We start from the raw sequence: 19,288 nt of genomic DNA, 5'->3' as shown, positions 1-19,288 counted from the left end.
TTACAGCCATATCGTCTTTCACACAATGCATCCATCGTTTCTTAGGTCGTCCTCTTCCCCTATATCCATCCACATCCATGCTTAACGCCTTCCTTACCACATGATGTAAGGAATCTATATGGAATAAGGATCAGCCCTTCCATTCAAGAACTTCTATTTAATTCTGGAGTACTCTCATATGTATGGAGAAGATAAGCAAATTAAATCTGATAAAAATTTAAATAAAAATTCTACGTTGTTCATTATACGTTGTCTATTGACGCTAATTGTTGTAAAAATGACAACCTGGAAGTATGTATTTATATCGACATGAAATCCCCAAGTTGTATTTTTTAGGATATGTATTCATACCATTTTAAACATTGTTCAAAAAGAGTTGATTCATATTCAATAATCATTCTATACATGGATGTTAAAAACTACGTATGATGAACGGTCGATAAATAAATTGTGAGATCGCGTGAGCCGAGCGAGAAATGACGCCCATACCCGCTGACTCTATTATAACAGGTGAGACGAAGAAAACTGAAGACACTCAATAAAATTGGTTCATAAATAATAATTGAGATACAGAAAGTGTATGCAAATTAGATTTTCATTTCTACATAACACATGTTTTGGACGTCATACATACAATTACATTTGGTATGGCAACCGACGTTTGCCAACGCAAATTAGAAATTGCGTTTAGAAATATCGGCAGGGTAATAAAATTGTTACGTAAATGATTGGCCGGCCTCTATTTTGAATGATTGAGGTAATAAAGCCATTATCACCACGGTTTGCAAATGGATTGGTGATTGAAGTCTTGTTAAGAGGCGGTGGTGCTAACTTCGCCATTACTTTGGTTAAAAATCTGGATGCTGAACTTGTATTATACGTTAAGTTTAAGACTAAATGAAAAGAAAACGCTTTGAAAATGACGCCATAATTGGTCAAGATTGCTTGAATAGCAAAAGCAAAAATCCGTCAAATAACTTTAAAAATATTCAGAAATGTATTTGCCAATGTTGGGCAAACACTTATATGAAGGTCATTGACATTAGACTGGGGTAAAACCCCTTAACCTTAAGATCGTCAATCAAACTCGAACGTCGTTCTATAGACGGTTAATGAACGCAGCCAGTGATGCGCAATAGCGTAAAACTTTTTATTACATACTCATGTGAACCTGATATTGCCGAGTCTCATGCTGAGGTCATTCCAAACCGTAGGTATTTTAAACATCACGTTTTACCGCGACTGGTGATCTCAGAAGGCATATATTTAATAATACATTTGTATGTATAAACTTAAGTCCGCTAAATCAATACCCAACATCCAATATAAAAATTAAAAACCTACGTAAAAATTTCAAGTTTTACAACAAGTGACGGTAGTCGGAAAAAAATCAACCATGACAATGAACTGTCGTAACATTTTCAAAACACGAATCGCTCAAAATTCGCAACCTGCGCAACGAGCAACAATCGTGTGAATGAAAATAGGAGTCACCTACACAAAAAGTAGACGAATGATACAATTAACAACAGTGATATCTTAAATATCTTACCAGAAAACGTGAGAAAACATCCGACCTTCTGTCACGAAACAATCAGCCGTTATTAATACACTGTCTTCGAATGTCACAAGCACAGGTCACGATAACGGAACACAGCGTACATTCATAAAGTGGACGCGAAAAGAAATCAAACGATCGAACGAGATTGGCCGGTCAGTTAGAACGTTCGAATCCGAAATTCAAGTCGGCCAATGGGAGGAGAGCGCGCATGCGTGCAGCAGCAACGGACGCTTGACGCGGACTGAGGCAGTTTCTCAAATGAGTGGTGGTTGACGAGCCTTCTCCATTCACACTGTCAAGTTAATTGTTTATCCAACACACGATTTACAACCTTATTTCGTGTTTGAATAGTTTAAATTTTCTTTATAATATTTTGTCTGTTATGACGTTATGTTGCACTTCGAAACATATTGCCACCTCGGTCGCCTTCACATGCGCGGGAGTACACTTTTTTGCAATGTTTCGTTTTAATTTTGTTCATACATTTTTAATTTTTACGAAAAAAAGTAAACAAATTATTGCTTACACAACATGTCTGTATTTAGAAATGGTTAGATAACATTATGTGCTATGAATTATAAACCTTGCATAAATTATGTATTACGTGAATGAATCTTTAGGTATGTAGATTATTTTACATGAGAAAGTGTTTTCAGACAGATAACTTTAATGCTTTACAAAGAAAAAAACTAGTTCTTATTAAAACGTCTAGAATAAACAATTTGTCACCTTAAGCGTAACCAAGGTAACCGACTTATTGATCTCATTCATTCAAACTTCAATCTTACTGTCATTAAATTAAAGATGCATTTAAATTGCATGCCTATTTATAAAAAAAAATACAATGGAGACACATTTCTTAATAAATACTTTTTATAGAATAAAGGAAACAATTTGTGTGAGAAAGAAGTACATTTCATAATATTATTTAACCTTTTTATGGGGTTAAATACCGCAGTAACGATTCAAATCTTTAACACGGTCAAAGCAACATTCGTTTTAAATAATGTGAGAAACAAAGAATCAAATAAAGCCTCATTGTAAATAATTATGCAGGAATGAGATAATAGGATAATAGTTTAAGATGATGTCATATCCTTCGTCGTTTAATTTAAATCTTTTGTTATTGCACCAAGTATTTTAATCTTATGCGTTGACTGTTCTCACTAAGGCCCGGGGCCTGCTACTACTGCGTACAGCTTGTAATAGCGGCCGAGGACGCACTATGGGTAAAGTGGCTAGTGCACACTCCCTATGTAACCTCACTTCCTCTAATAATGTGAGATATTCACTTATAAAAAAAGCTCGGAGGAGCTCGTGGCTAAGCTATAACCGCATAAGTGATTCGATCACAGGTTAAGCTATGCTTGACGCGGTTGGTTCGTAGATGGGTGACCATCTTTGTCATAACGAGTTCCTCCGTGTTTCGGAAGGCACGTTAAATTGTGGGTCCCGGCTGTTATTCCTACATCTTTGACAGTCGTTACAGATAGTCAGAAGCTTGAAAAAGTCTGACAGCCAGTCTAACCAAGGGGTATCGTGTTGCCCAGGTAACTGGGTTGAGGAGGTCAGATAGGCAGTCGCTCCTTGTAAAACACTGGTACTTAGCTGAAACCGGTTAGACTGGTAGCCGACCCCAACATAGTTGGGAAAAGGCTAGGCCAATGATGATTCACTTATAAAAAAAAACACAATACATATAAACAGTAAAGCCCAGAATTATCTTATTCTGGTTCCTCTATTTAATCCTGTCTATACCATTTTCGATGACTATCCCCTCTATCTATTCAAAATTTCTACAATCATCAGCGTTAATTGAAAACACAGAATTGTATTTATGTAATTTTATTGGAATTTAATAATCACTAGATATATAATTTTCCTGTCATTTTTATACATTGGAGTGTAATACTACCCGCTTCTTTCAAAGAAGATAGGTATCTACGAAGATTCCCTTAACTAACAAGAAAAATAGGAGATCATTAGAATTGCTTTCACAAGCGACATGGACGATGTGCGTAAAAGTTTGCTTGGTTGCGCTGATGGCAGCACATTGATTTCTTGGATATTCACTAAATTTTGTTGCTGACCTAACATCGCCATACATTATATTCAGCCAAGTGGGCGAGGTGTCTAAGAATTACATTTAAATCAAAACTGTAAACTTTAATGGGCCTTGCCTCATTATATTAGTAATAGGCCGGCATCCTAGTTTCAAGTCTGAGATTTAAACTATTCTTGCATTCCTTTACTATTCCGCCAGTTTGTCGTTTATTTTATTAAACTGAAACATGTCTTAGTATTATTTCGCCGATATCTATCATATCGTTACAATGATCCTAAATTTTAAGGGATGGGAAGAAGACTTGGGTTACGAACACTGGTAAGTTAATATTTTAGGCGTTGATTTCATGTCTTTTTTCTTTTATTTACGTAAATTGTGGCAGTCTGGTCTGACGTGTTGTTTTATTGATTAATTATTTTTACCCTATATATTAAACCATATTTCAGAACGTTAATAATAGATTTTTTGTGGAAAACGCGAAATAATATCCTCACAGTTAATTATGGAAAAACCCTTAATTGAAGTTCAAAGACCCTGAAGATGTATCGAAAGATAAGTTTAAACGGAAGTTTACGTTAACGTTATATAATCGGGGTTTAACGTATCTTATTAGTAACACAAATACTTTATTACTGAACAGTCGGAAATTAATAGCGGAAACGAACTTTCTTAATTAGTAAGATCGAAACATTTTATGACGATACCAAGTATTAATTTGTTTACCTTTTACTTTTACGTAACACAACCTATGTGCTTAAGGCTCTAAATTGTCATAAAATCGACCTCTTATAACCTTACTTCTGGAAATAGAGGTATTTTTAGGTTGAAAATCAAAACCCAAATGGGTTTGTTCCAAAACGTTGGATTACGGAAAGTGACTTCAAGTGGGGTTCCAAAATGACATTCTCATTCTGAAGAAGAATCGCCAAGAAAGTCCTTAAAAAAAGGGAACAGGGCCCCAATTCTGCTATTTACAACGGCCGATGAATGAATGAAATTTGGCTTAAAATGACAATTTTCGTATTCTCTTAAGATTTTTTCTACACAATAATTGGAAATTCAGTACGGGACGGTACAGTCATGGACAATACAATTAACTTCCAATTATTGTTTAAGCAAAATGCTTAAGAGAATATGAATAATTTCATATTTAATCCAATTTCCAGTCATTCATCGGCCATTGTAAAATAGCAGAATCGGGGTCCAGAAACATGCTTCTAATTGCAAATTAGCAATTGACATTATTGCTAATTTATTATGATACATTTAAATTTGACTAATATACACTTGAGTATTCATTCAAATAATTATTTTACCTCGTTGAGAATCAAAACTTAAAAAAAAATGTGATCTAAACTCAATCTATTCACCCCGTTTTACTCAGTCTAATCTGGACTATTCTGCATTTTAATCTCTAAAAAATAAACCTACAAAGGGCGTATAGACCCATAAGTTTAGTCTATATACTCATATGCCTAGGCCTTGCAACGATCTTAGTTACATAAATAGTATTTACTACTAAGGTATGTTACCATTTTCAGTACATACTTGCATGCTATTCGTTCAAAGTCATTTACGAAAATGGTAAAAATATTTGAGTAACATAAAAGACATATCTAATGAATAAAGAAGATTATTTAATTTTGACCCTTATTGCGAACAGAATAAGGATGAGGTATCTTGAGATAATATGTAATTATGTTTTACTTGACCAAGATGGGATTTTAAAAGTGTGTTTACACTGATATTCGCATTCTGTTTTGTGCCATTACTGCCTTAAATGAGAATTTTTGTCCAAATATCGTTCGTAATAACTACATGTATGTATATTAGTCACCAGAATTATAATTATAAGGTTAATCTTGATCAGTTGCTTCTGTGTACACAACCATTTTCCAATTTCAATTTAGATGGCTTAAAATCTGATTCATAAGTTTATGTTCGAAGAATTTTTGTGTCCAATTTTGCAACATTTTTGGATAATCCTGGTTGAAGTACCCAAACAGAATAACTTGAATTTATTGATCACCGAAGTAGGTACGCAAGTACAAGACCACAAAAGGCATATCAGAAATAATAAGAAACAAATAAAACTTAAGCAAACTTTTATTTCTTAAATTGAATCCAAGAAAAGGGCCAAACAGGTACCAGTTTAAGACCAGTTACCAGCCAGTTTTCTGAACCGCCAAAGCAGAACAGAAAAACAAATCGATGTGTTTTGAGGTCGCGAGAAGAGGTTAGTTGTGACTACATGTAAATATATTAAAATCTCTCACATTGTGAAGAGAGAGTTGAATTTGTTTGCAGAAGATATGTTTTGGGAACTAGTTGTCCAAAAATACCATCGGTTTTTGTGGGGTATAGATTTCAAGATATTGACAATCTTCTGCCTGTTCAATAAGATCTTAAAATAGAGCTTTTTGCGAAAGGAAACCACATTTTAGCTAAGAGTTGTGTTTTGCTGTGACGGATGTAACAGTCAAGTTTTAGGAGTTTTGTACATGCTTGATGTGTATGATATTGGCTTGTTAAATCAAAGCACAACAAAGTCAATTTGTGAAAAATGTTGACCAATTTTGATTTCTTTTCGCCAGATGCCAATCATTTTAATAAAATTTTGGATATCGGCATACTTTCCAAAATCGTTGAACTATGTTGGCATGTTGAAATAGTCAGAGCAATCTACTTGTTTTGACTTTGTGGTGCTTTGACTTATATGGAGTTTTTTGCCGGTTCTTCTTCATAAGAATGACACTTTGGAATCGCGCAACTAAGGCCATCATTCTAACGTTTTGAAAATGCCTGGTAAACGGCCTACTTGAAATTAAAACTTTTGATTTTGAACGAGAAGAATTTGAATGAAGGTTAAGGTACGAATCCAAATAAAAAATAAGTCCGACCAGGATATCGTTAAAGGCAATGATGTTTTAAAATCTCTTTGCGAGAAACAGGACTTAAAAAGGATCCCTAAAAGCTCGAAGATTACAAAAACTCGTTTCGTTCGTCGTCAAGTACGAACGAGCGGATGGTGGAGGTCACCAAACAACATTCCACATCAATGATTATTTTTAGGCATTCGCTAATATCAGTCGAACAGATTATGTAGCTTGCAAAAACTGTTTTGGACTTCCCAGAAGTATGCTGGCCAAAAAATCTCTTGATATTATCTGCCAAAATTTTCACACCTGATTCCTTAATTTTTACTTAATATTGTACGTCTTTTGAGATTTACATCTTTATGCTTTAGTTGTAAGGTATATTTTTAATAGTTACATATTGATAAATTATGTTTATTGTAAGCCCAGAATTACAGTTACTGGGACTTGATCTTTGTAAAGGAATATTCTAAGTAGGTATACGTTATTGGTCAATTTGATGGATTAAAAAAAAAATCATGATCACAGTTCGTTTTGGGATCTACTTCATATCAATGGATATTTATTTTGAAATCGTCTTTTGATTTCAAAACCCGATTCTTGTCTTCCTCCATTTTGTAATGCATCGTTTACAAAATATCCATTTCATGTGTTCGTTTTCTCAAAACAACGGGTCAGTCAACTCAAACATGATAGTTGCGTGCTGAAAAATACGTAACTCAATCTATAACACTGCGACCGTTAACTTAACTGTGAACCACTTGTGTTATGGAACACCCAATGCTCGACTGTCATAGATTCGTTTAATAATTTTGAGATTTGTGTTCACTTCCTTCAATTGTTTTGTTAGGTATTGCATTTGTTGTTGCCCCATACTTCGTAACTTACGAGTTGTGCTCAGCGACTTCATCTGTCAAGCCATTTTACTTAAGAATACTTAAGATTCTTCAAAACCGAAAATTCTTTTGATATTCGACAGATAGTTGTAAAGTGTAGTCGTCCTATTTTATCTCTTCTTATCTGTAATCAAATCAACCCACAGTAAGCATGGTGAAATGCTCAAAATAGATATGGATAGAGTTTAGGCCTATGCCCAGCCGTGGGAAATTATAAGCTGATGTAATATTATATTTTTTTGAATTGAAAAATGAAAAAGTTTATCATTTTATCTTGCCATAAACAAATAAAGACGATGCCGTTTTATAATCTCTTTATTAATCTACACATTAAATTTGACATGGATATTTATCACAATAGTGAAAATAATATTACATATTACAACACCGTTAATCATTAAATAGAATTAACTTCTAAAACATTTAATAACATTAAAGCTTTAACTAAATACAGATTGACTAGATTTTAATAAACATTTGAAATACTAACAAAACATAAAGCAACATTAGTAAATAGAGAGATAGACACTATTATCAAAATATAGAATTTTAGACCTTTTGTCTTCAGGCATAAGGTGGGAAATCTTAGAACCTTTTGGAATGATAAATATTATGTTATAGACTTTGAAAAATATGTTGATTTTATAAGTAATTAAATGTGTCAAGGAACACAATGAAATTTAATATTGTATGATCTTCACCGAGACAAAATAATGTAAATTGCTGACAAGAAAAAGAATATGAGGGGTATGGTGTTTCTAAAAATACATTTAAATAGAAATGCTCCAAAGAATTTGGTAACACAAAGTTAAGAGTAAACATCAAACGACGGTTTTTGAAGAAGAGAAAAAAAAACAAAAGTTAGGAAACATTGAAAGGAAGACATGACACTCTCTAAACAATTACATAATACAATATCCATTACATTTCTTATAATATTATCTATTAAGTACTATTCGACAAATATCAAGAACATTTTTAGGCCTTACTTTAGTGGTGCTACTAAACGCAAATGCATGTTATTATTTTCACAAATCGGAATAAAAAAGTCCGTGATATAGATGTATTAAAAAATAAACACACGATTAAAATGATACAGTAAGTTTAAATTTCGTGTGACGTCACTTATCAGGACATTTTACTGGCAAGTGACGTCACTAGGTCCCACTGTCATACGTCGAACTTTCATGCGACTTTTCTTCGCATGTTTATTTAATTGATAAAATGAAAACTGTGCATCACACAATTTTTTGAATGTTTCTGACGGACTTAGCTTTTTAGCCGATTAAATAGAGAGGTGATTTGAACAAACATAATCTTTATTAGATCGCTTAAATGGATGGATAGGACATTTATTTTTCTTTAATCATGAGACTAATATTGTATACATTTAAGCGACCCTTGACCAACACTGGTTATTAGTATCGTTTTTTTTAAATAATATGAAAAGTGTGATCGATAGGGAAAATCTACTGGTCTATGGAAAAAATGCATTTTACTTTCGAATTATCGTAATAAGGGTGAACTTTTAAATAGCCTTTTTGGTAAGGAACCAAGTTTGCATTGGCTCGGCCTTGCCCTTCATGGACACGTGTCCACGGTAGGTTAGCTCGAAGCGTTCGTCGTAATTGTCTTCTCGCATGAGGTACCTGAAATTGAAGAATCATATTTGAAGATCTCTTACAATATCATTTGCTGCAGTATACAAGGAGGGTTAATAAGAAAGGGAATGGAGACAAATTTTGAAATCATTTTTTAAACGGTTTTTGAAATTTGTTGGTTAGGATAACTTTTGATTGCTTATTAAATTATTAGCTGTTTTTAAATAAATATAAACACACGCGACAGGGGGAAAAAACCTGAACCCTTTACGAAGTACGTTTTTATTTGCCCTATCACGCCATTACCGTTATTTCAGTAAGTCATTCAGACAGATTATAGTTTCTTAAAAAAATCGCAACAACAATCAAGTACATGATTTTACGTCCCCTTTTTATTCTTCTTTGATATTTTTCCTTATTGTAGCCAATCTCTCCGTCATCGAATCTATAAGTTTTGTCATGAGTCAAAGACAATTTTCATCTGGTCATTTAGGATCGTCTAATCAATCAATAGCGACTTACATTATACTTCTATCCTGCTACCTGTCGTCATACGTATCAATATAGATAGGTAAGTATGGCTTCGCAAGCTAAAGGTAAAGGAGATTATGCAGCACTTGAAAGTTTTCCACGTTAAATTGTAGGGTGGAAAAAGATTTTAAAACTATTGCTTCGTCAGCTGTTGTTCCGTCTACTAGTCTGTTAAACTCTTTGAAAACTATAATTCTAACTTAAAGTGAAGTTGTGTTTCAAAAAGTACTGAGATTATCATTATTTCATTTGGGATTAGTGCTCGTTGTAACAAAATACCCAATCAGTGTAATTTACAAATGAGGTGTTTTTACATTACCAAAATTATATATTGAATCTGTTGTAAATTAAGAAAAAGTTTAAAGTCAAAATGATGTTTATAGAGTAAAATTATTTAGTATTTGTATTATATTTTCGACTTGTTCCAAAAATATTTATTAATATGGATACGTTCATGGAGTGTTATTTTGAAGAGGTATTCAGTAACATGGGACGCGACTGTTTGAACGAGAGAATGAAAAGGCGGGAATTGGTCGAATACTTCAGTACTGTCATAGCCGGGTGTGCCAGAGGTGTGTTTTGCAATATTGATAAAAGATTAATTGACGTAGGTGATCAAAATAGGAGTAAATAATGAAGTAAATGAGCCAAAATTTCGGTCGTTAAGTTTTAAACATGTTAAAGTGATGTATATTGTTTAACTCAAACATTCGTTGATTAAAGCGATTGTTTGCGATCATGCTTCGTTTATTACCCATCAATAAAAGCTTTCACCATTTCTCTTTTACAGCTTACCTACTTTAATGTAACAATGAAATCAAATAAAATTTTATGGGCATTAGAAATTTGTTTACAAGTCAAGAGATTATAAAAAAAAATAGCATTACATAATATCTGCAAATATGACCCAAGGGTCAATAGAAAATTATCATCATCTTAACGAAAATCATTGTTCATTAAAATGACTAGAAATACTTGGTTCAAGAGTAATTTTACTCGAAAACGTAAATATATGTACAATTCAAAATAAATTTTCAGGTCAAAACCATTCAGACAACACATCATGCAAGAACTTTGTGATATCTGCGTTGAGGTACCACAACAAATGCAAGACCAGCAATGGGGATGTGTGCCTCATGGGAAAGTACCACAACCTCCTATACATCGCTATGAAGTTAGCATTTGATTGGAGTCTACAAGACAATGGAGTTGTGGCAGCCTTACTGGACGAACTATACGCTTGTGAGGGAACTTTTGAGAGGATATTTTTAGGTGAGATCATCTTATACAATGCTTTGTCAGACCTATTCATAAGGGAAGTGATGCGGTTAGCAAGATCACTGTCTCGTTACAAAAAATAATTTGTCTTATGAGGTGACAGAACTGAAAACACTATAAAGGTAAAGGAAACAGCATCAAATGTAATCTAATATTTCGTTTTTACGTCTACAGGAGCAATATTCGGTACATCGGCACCGTATTTCTTAGCTGGTTGGAAATCAGACTTCATGGATAAAGAAGAAAACGTTCACGCATTGGTTTTCTTTCTAGACCATGCGACCAATGCCAATCTTGAGTATAAAGAAAATGGTAGAACATTCCGTTTTATAGACGTGCCGTTAGAAAGCTGTGGACATGCATCCCCGGTCAGGGTTGTCATACAAATGGGAGCAGCTGAAATGCTGATGATACTACTCAGATTTGGAGCAAGAATAACATCGGATAGGGTTTCCACAAACCCGATCGAATCAATTTTGGATAGACTGAATGAGTACAATAGAAAATATCCTTACGAATTAGTAACTTGTCTCAAATTGGCTATGAGAGCAGTTCCAAGCATATGTTTGACTGTTGATAAAAGTGTATTAAAGCATTTGGAATTGCCAGACGATTACAATTATCAAAGGAGACTGATGTTGGAGAAGTACGGAGATATTTTAGAAGATCATTTGGTCCCAAGTTCGAGATGTGGATTGAAACCAGTCGAGTTAAAACATTTATCTAGATGTGCTGTGCGACAAATACTTTGGGAGAATTTTGAGTTACCATTGGGTATACAGAAATTGCCAGTTCCGTCGTCTTTGAAGCGCTATTTAGATTTGTGTGAAGATTAAATATAAATTTTATATTGTTGTTTTATTTTTACCTTTTGGAATATGAAACTTTGTGGTCGAAATTCTAAAATAACTGATAAGTAAATTGTAACAGCTCAAGTGACAAGTCTTGGATACTGAAAAGATAAAATTTAAATGATATTTTACCCGTAAGTGTCCTCGCTGACATTAATAGTGCCAGGAACGCCAGTGGTCTCACAGCGGCTGGTGAGGTTGACAGTGTTGCCAAAGAGACAGTACCGCGGCATGCGGTGACCAATCACACCCGTTACGACCTCACCAGTGTGAATGCCGATAGTTATACCCTGGGTAAAGATATAGAATACACAATTCATGAACTAAATCAAAAAGTTTTTTATTTGATCAATGATAAATATTGCGGGTTTCGGGTGCCAGATTGTAAAAATATTATGAACTTTGGATAATTATAGGGGGCGATAGAAAATAAGAATAATACCAGCCTTTAAAAATGATATTGATGGGTTAAATCTTCCAATATAGATCAGAACGCGCGATAGTACACAGATAGAAACCAAATATACGTACAACTGGTTCTCCATCCACAGTCACAGTTTGGGAAAGATCCATCATCTCAAGAGCGAGGAGAGAAATGTGCTTGGCGTGGCCCACTTCGTATTCAGGGAGACCTGACACCGCCATGTATTTGTCACCGACAGTCTCAACCTGAAAATACAAAAAAAAAAAATTAGGCATGCTGCAGATTTCCACATGTCGTAAGTCCACAGCGTTTTTTAAAGCTCGTAATTATGAGATACTTTTAACTGAAACTGTAGTAGAAGTAAAAGTGCCTATACAAAGGTAAGTCGCATAAGAATATAGAACAAATGTATGGGGATGATATTTCTTATCGACAAGTTTTCTGATTTTGATTTGTCAGTTTTTTTTTCATTTGAACGATTTGTCAGCGTTAGCGCTCAGAAAAAAGTTGCGTCTACTGCCCAAATCCTAAATAGGAGACGTTTGAGCGCAGGCTTTATTTAGATAATTACTATTATTTCACCTTGTAAACATTAGGATTCCTCTTAGGATCGGTCAGCACATCGAAAGCCGTGTACAAGTCGTTCAGCATCCTGACAATCTTCATGGCACCTTTGTGGTCAGTGTGTCTTGCGCAATAGTTAGCAAAGCCCACAATACCACTGAAGAGAAGGGTGACGGTGTCATAACGTCGAGCTGGTACTGGTCGCTGGTGACGAAGTTCGGTTGCTACGCTGATTGGTAGTACGGAGTACAGGAGCCTGGGAAATGGATAGATTTGAGTTAGTAGCTGAAAAGAATCTTGTTTGAATGGGAATTAATATTGATTTCTATCATAGATGTATCGTTTAACTTTAATTAATCGTTTAATTTTAAAAAATTAACTTTAACAATCTTGTACAGTAGTTACAGTTTAATCAATAGGGTCATGACTGATCTTCTTAAAAAGTCAGATGACTTAGAATTTTGCGTACCCATAATACAAGCTTTACTTAGTATGGGACTAGATGGCGTTGTGTGAAAGTTGTGAAGTACGCTAAAGTCTTGTTTGAGAGTTCATTACCTGTCGGTCTTTTGTTTCTCAGAGTCCAGCTCTCTGAAAGTTTGCTGCAATTTATCCGTGAGAACTTCCAGGTTTTGTGTCAACTTGTAGTCGGCTTCGAATTGCTCGGACATCAGTACCAGGTCACGGGTAGCATCGTGAAGAGGGATGTCAGAAATGCAGAGGCCACGACTGAAAATTAATTAACCTTTGATTTAATATCCAATGATTCATATTTGAAGGTAGTTATTAACTTCAAATATAATCTTTTGTATTTCGCATACTGTTATTATCAATCGCTTTTTTAAGTCTTATGATGTTTGTAGCATCTCTGTTTATATTATATAGGTGAATATCTTACCGTGTCAAATCATCCAAGTTGGTCACACTGGGATAGCACTGGAATACCACCACGTCTGTCTCCGGAATGTAAAGCATTTGACCCTTGAATAAGAAATAGACATTCAACATTCGACCAAAATTTTCTTAAACAAATTTGAAGCTGTTACAGTAAAATCCATTAATATTAAAATATTTGATGTACCTTCAATCGTAGAGAGGCGATGTCCTCATGAGGGTCAGTTACAATCATCTCTTCAGGCTTAGTCTTTAACACATAAACCGTGTTAATATGAGCCAGGACATTAGCAAATGTCATCTCCAAATGCGGCCGAACCTGGAACATAATACATGAGTAATTGTATGTTACAAGAAAAAGGTAACAAAATATTTAAGAGAGTTAATATCTCCTAAGTTATATTCCAGTGTTTCAGATGATAAACATGCAGGTACTCTATGTTAATGTCTCAAAAAAGATTCATTATTGTCAAGCATATGTATTTGCACTGATTTTATTCTTTCTATCATTTTAACGGGCAGATAATATTGAGATGATGATGTGACTATTATTTAATTTATTTATAATAATATTTATTAATGTAAAAAATACAAATTATATAAAAAAATAAAAAACTCGCCAAATTGTAAAACATTTTGTTGGCGAAATTAGCGCTTTTAAAACTAAATAATTTTAACAAACTTAATATCCAGTGAGATCTGTTAAAGCCTTACCGTATCCAAAACATCAGTGATTTTGCATCCAGGTCTCGTGACCCTCGGCATGAGACGGGAGACAGTGCGTCCTGCTTGCACGATGTTCAGCTCGCGATCGAACATCAAGTGGAAGGGGAAGACGCGGCAGAATGTTGCTGGACTTACTTTAGGCTCTGTAAAAAGCAGTAACAAATGAAATAATTTAATAAATTATTTATTTGGAAGGTTAAAGAAAATTTATAAAATTTGAGTTACATTATGGATTTATTTAGACCGATAAAACTGCAGAGGATCAGTCCAAACTAAAGCTAAACACTAAACGGAAGTTTTCTAGAGTAAATAATATCAGAATAATAATTAATATTTCGATAGTAAACGTTCAAATATGTTATTTACCCAAAGACAGAGTTTCAATTTCTGCCATTTCTGGAGCAGACACTCGTCCAGATGTTGATGTTTCAGTGATCAAAAACTGAACGTGATCACATTCCTCCTTAGTCTTCAGAATCTCCACCTTGACTTCTGTGTCATGGAGTTTGCTTGCGACAGTCTGTAAGGGAAATAAAACGATATGACAAACTTGCAGGAGGCCTTGCTTGCTTCGATATTTTATATTCTCAGTTTTAAAAACAAATATAGAAATTAAAGACAATTTTAATCGCATTCGAAAAGTAGAAAAATATCGATGAAAATAAAATTTAATTGAATTTGGGATTTTTTCTGAATGACTGATTTAGTGTCCGTCCTCGAAAATTTAACCCACCTTGACGATGCCTATAACAATATGCTCCAAGCCCGGTCTGTCGGAGTAATAGTGGAGCACCAAAGCACCGTCTTCTGGTCTTTCAGTGCATCGGAAAGACGGCGATCGCATACCAGGGTACAGAGTACCTAGATGATCATGGAGGCCATCCAGATTCTGAAACATATACAAATACGTTTAAAGCATAAAATTGAAAAACTTGAAAAATCTTCATAGGAACAATAGTAGTCGTATTAGTAACTTAATCTCTTCGAATAACTCATGTATAATCTGGTGTCCACTGACTTGGCTTAAGGCACCCTTAAAATAATTCCAACACGCAAATTAGAAGGGAACTCCAATAAAACCAAAATTACATCTAAAAGAAACCAAAATTGTACCTTTAATTAGATCAAAGTTCTTAATATTGAACTTGATTGAGTGTGAGAGTGAAACCGATTTTGAACATTTGATGTTATTTAAACTTACCTAGTCAAATTGTGTCCTTGATAATTATTGAAGCCAACAAACAGGTTATCATTGAAAGACAGTAAGGCGAAAAATACAGTAGCGCCACAGTGGTCGTATTCGAAAACGTATATCGATTTATTACACACACTGTCCGTTGTTGACAAAATAAAATAATTCGTAGTCCATTTAGATTGTATTTTATGCATTGAACCTTATCTACCTTAAAATAAAAATTATCTGTACTCAAGGTTTCTTTATGCAAGCCAGTGTCAATATTAGCTACTAGATGGCGCTTTTACGAGTTTTAATAAAGCTGGATTATCGATTGTTTGTATTAATAAACCTTTCAGAGTTATTTGAAGACGAGTTATTTCCCAATTTAGGTCTATGATGATATCTCTTACTTCGTATTAAATTGGTTTTTCAAAATACCTGCAAGAAATCTCGTGGTGTAGCCCCAAGAACTTGCAAAATCTTATCGTATCCCGAATCCTGGCAAAACTCGAAGAAGGTCTTGCCAAATAACTCCAAAATGGCGTCTGCGGGTATCTCTGCAAAAATAATTTTAAGAATTAAAATTTGGCAGCTTTCTAGAGACTTAATCCACTTTGCTTTATGAGTGGTGTTGGTGTTGATTGTCTTTTTATGACCTAAAAGTTTACTTCGTATCAATAGCTTAATAAAAGTTTATTAATTCGTGACAGACGGACAGTTTTATCCTTTGGATCCGGAACCCTTAAAATGGAAAAATTATTTGTTTGTTTATAGTTGAAAAAAAAGTCACAGTAGGCACAGCATCCAATTTCTTTATAACTCTTTGGGCCTTAAAGAGCTAAAACTACACTTAGCTACGTTCAGCCTTTATTCCGAGATGATACTTACGCAAGACTTCCACAGCTGCGGTTATCAGATGGTACGTGATCTCGTCCTCGTAGATCTGTCGGACGAGGAAGCTGCCTTCCATCGCCACGTCGGCTTTCTTCCTGTAACAGTAGTGCTTCATTATAAAAGAGTGTTAATTTTAGAAAATCGACTGATTATCAGGAAAATTTTGAATCGCATCAGTTGTTTTTATTGTTATATAATCACTATTTAGTTATTAATCGTGAAGAACATGCGCGAGATATTTCGTGACTCATTCTCAGGGTAGTCGAAGTTGTCCGGGATGTTCATCGTATGTGATAGTCCACCAGAGATAAGTATCTCTAAGCCGTAGTCTCGGCGTGGGCTGAAGTCATTAGTGTTTTATTCCGGAAAGAAAAAGAATAATATACTTCACTGGAATATACTCATCAATTACTTTGTTACCGGAAGAACATTAATGATTCATATACTTATTATTAAGCTAAGATCTTGTAAGTAAAGGTTTACATGTTATATTACTAAGGGCCAAATACGAGTAAGTAGGTACCTATTCGAATGCTTAAAATGGAAAATGCACGATAACTGTTCAGTACCGGAACGTAACTTGTCAGGTCGGAAAAAAGATTGAAGACTTACGCAGCGACGGTAGACATGCATGTTATGTGCGAGAGAGACAGTGATGTTTTGTAACTCTTTTCATAAGTGCCAAGTTTTGTCGGTAGTAATGAACTCTGTATAGTTTACCATTAATGTTAGGTAAATGTTATGATATTTTTAAATGACCGCTGCCTTAAGTAAATTTAATCCTTGTGTCGACAAGCATTCGTCGATCACACAAATCGTTGCCCATGCAAGGATCCAACCCACGACACAGAGTTTGGGTTTGGCGTGGTGAACGATACCACTCAGCAATTTGTGCAGACAAGTTTCAAGAGATTGTTAAATTTTTGTCAGTGTTAAACGGAATGTAGAGACAAATTGTCATGAAATTACGTCACCCACTTAAATTTTAATGTTGTTTGTGAATCTATCTAACAGTTAATATTTCTATAATCAGATAATTTATTTTCAGAGTTCCTACCATAAATTGTTTGCGTAACATCATTGCAGTTGTAGAATCGGGACAGCGTTAAACGGTCACACCAGAATAATGTTACTTCAAGATGTGGAGGTAGGTCTACAAATAAATAATCTAACAAATACAAGCTCTTAGTAGTTATTAAAACAACTTACTTGATTGTCTCCCATGTTTCTTCGTTAAAAGTTTTCGTTACAAGCAACTCAAGGGCATAGTTCACGAAACCGTACTGGAAAAGGAGATATTAATTTAAGGAATAGCACTGACGTAAAAAGGTATTTAAATTTGTTTTTTTTTCTGTGTCTACAACTCACCATCTTGAAGTCTTAATCGGGATCTGAAACAAAAACAAGAAGAATTATATTTAAACATTTTTTTATTTAGTTTTAATTAAGGTTTTTAGTTTGCTTTCGGATCTAAGTGAGTACTCGTCAATCAGAATCAAACAAGCCCAAACTCGATGGGGGTTGTGTCGCTTTATTTTGAATCTACTACTTATATCACCAAACGCCAGCATTAGATTACCTTCATCTAGTTATAGCATTGCATTGTTCGCAATAAGCATGAGTCAAAACTTATATCAATCGGAAACCGAAGCTTGTAACCAAAACATAAAACTACAGATGGAAATTTAAAAACTAGTTCAGTTAATTATGCCTTAGTATAATTTTATAATTTTTATACCACCAGGTATTTATCAAAATGTATTACATACTAACGAATGTTCTCATATTTATGAGAACATCCAAATTAAGATTAATGTCCTGTCAACTATGATAAATTAAAATATCGTGCCTTAATGCCTGCGGTTCGATAATGTTTTTTGGAGCCATCTTGTTTTGTATTTAACCAAACGATAAAATAAATATACAGTAATGTTTTACTTCGTTCAACCTTTCTTAATTATTCTAAGAATCTTCTGACAGATTAAGAAAAAAGTCTGAAGCCGTAATTCCATATCCTGAGACTTCTCAAAACTGTAAAAGCGGGACTGAAAATGCGTTTTAAAAACCCTGTTATTTACTTCAGCGATTTGTTGTCAACTATTAGCATCAAGATGGCAGCACTGTGGTGAGCACATTATTTTTTAATTCATTGTTTACGGTTTACGCCACTCCCCACCAGACAGCGCTGTTAAGCGGTTCTAAGTGAAAGCAAAATAAACATATTTTAATTCAAATAACGAATTACTAGTAATTGTTATTTTTAAAAATCTAAAATTATCTAAGTGTCAAATATGCTTAGATTAGTTATACAATAAAATTATTAAAAGGGAGTTAGATATACTAATGCGACATATTAATTCTAAACTAAAATACAAACGTAAAAATAATAAATCAGGATTAGGAATATTCCTACTTAAAACAATGCTTCAAGGTATTTGTAAATCATTATAAAAGATAAAAAGAAGTATAAAAAGACAATTACTAAACAACTTCGCTCTCCAAACAAAATTGAATAATATTTAAAATCCGCTCGATTTTTTTCACTCACCTCTTCCGTTCTCAAACTCACATAAACAAATTCACAAGGTTTTGAAACTCGGTCGTTTTGAAGCCATATAAATTTATACGTAGTGTTTGTTTTTGTTTTAAAACGACGCAGCAACCTCCCGCATAACTGTTCGCGCCGCGAGTCCGGCGCTAACTGACGTACTGCTACGATTGGTTCAACGACAAACTCACACAAAAATAAACAAAAAAGTGTCTAAATCTCACCTAAAAGGATGAGTTTATATTAAAAATATTTTTTTCATTAACTAAAGCAAAGTTTTATTCACATAAAGTGTAATTTACTTGGTTAAAATAAAAAAAGTAATATGTGCTCAGTAGCGACATCTGAGAGCATTTTCCACAACTAATTGCTTAAGCTATTCGTTAATAGATGGCGGTAGAG

At 34.2% G+C, this 19,288-nt stretch overlaps 3 protein-coding genes across 3 annotated transcripts in view; 1 reads left to right on the top strand and 2 right to left on the bottom strand.

The window, feature by feature from the left end:
• The window catches only part of LOC113500375 (glutaredoxin domain-containing cysteine-rich protein CG31559-like), a 107,895-nt gene extending 105,818 nt beyond the window's left edge, over positions 1 to 2,077 (bottom strand). Inside the window, exon 1 of the mRNA XM_026881149.1 lies at positions 1,553 to 2,077. The gene's annotated coding sequence lies outside the window, so the exon portion shown is untranslated. The remainder of the gene's footprint in view (positions 1 to 1,552) is intronic.
• Positions 2,078 to 8,767: 6,690 nt separating this feature from the next.
• LOC113500121 (guanylate cyclase soluble subunit beta-1) lies at positions 8,768 to 19,066 on the bottom strand. Its single transcript, XM_026880796.1, has 15 exons — positions 18,887 to 19,066; positions 17,707 to 17,729; positions 17,548 to 17,621; positions 16,333 to 16,433; positions 15,883 to 16,001; positions 15,001 to 15,156; positions 14,634 to 14,787; positions 14,256 to 14,410; positions 13,729 to 13,860; positions 13,546 to 13,628; positions 13,206 to 13,376; positions 12,666 to 12,903; positions 12,191 to 12,328; positions 11,792 to 11,949; positions 8,768 to 9,047 (listed from the first exon to the last, which is right to left on the bottom strand). Exons 2-15 carry the CDS (start codon positions 17,707 to 17,709, stop codon positions 8,927 to 8,929), a joined length of 1,803 nt encoding a protein of 600 aa, XP_026736597.1. The 5' UTR covers positions 17,710 to 17,729; positions 18,887 to 19,066; the 3' UTR covers positions 8,768 to 8,926.
• On the top strand, positions 9,809 to 11,656 carry LOC113500122. Its single transcript, XM_026880797.1, has 3 exons — positions 9,809 to 10,102; positions 10,569 to 10,802; positions 10,983 to 11,656. The coding sequence occupies exons 1-3, from the start codon at positions 9,973 to 9,975 to the stop codon at positions 11,642 to 11,644; spliced, it is 1,026 nt and encodes a 341-aa protein (XP_026736598.1). The 5' UTR covers positions 9,809 to 9,972; the 3' UTR covers positions 11,645 to 11,656.
• Positions 19,067 to 19,288: the final 222 nt, after the last annotated feature.

The sequence above is a fragment of the Trichoplusia ni genome, chromosome 13 (assembly GCF_003590095.1).
Source record: "Trichoplusia ni isolate ovarian cell line Hi5 chromosome 13, tn1, whole genome shotgun sequence".
NCBI classification, from domain to species: domain Eukaryota; kingdom Metazoa; phylum Arthropoda; class Insecta; order Lepidoptera; family Noctuidae; genus Trichoplusia; species Trichoplusia ni.
This window is presented reverse-complemented; position numbering and strand designations above follow the sequence as displayed.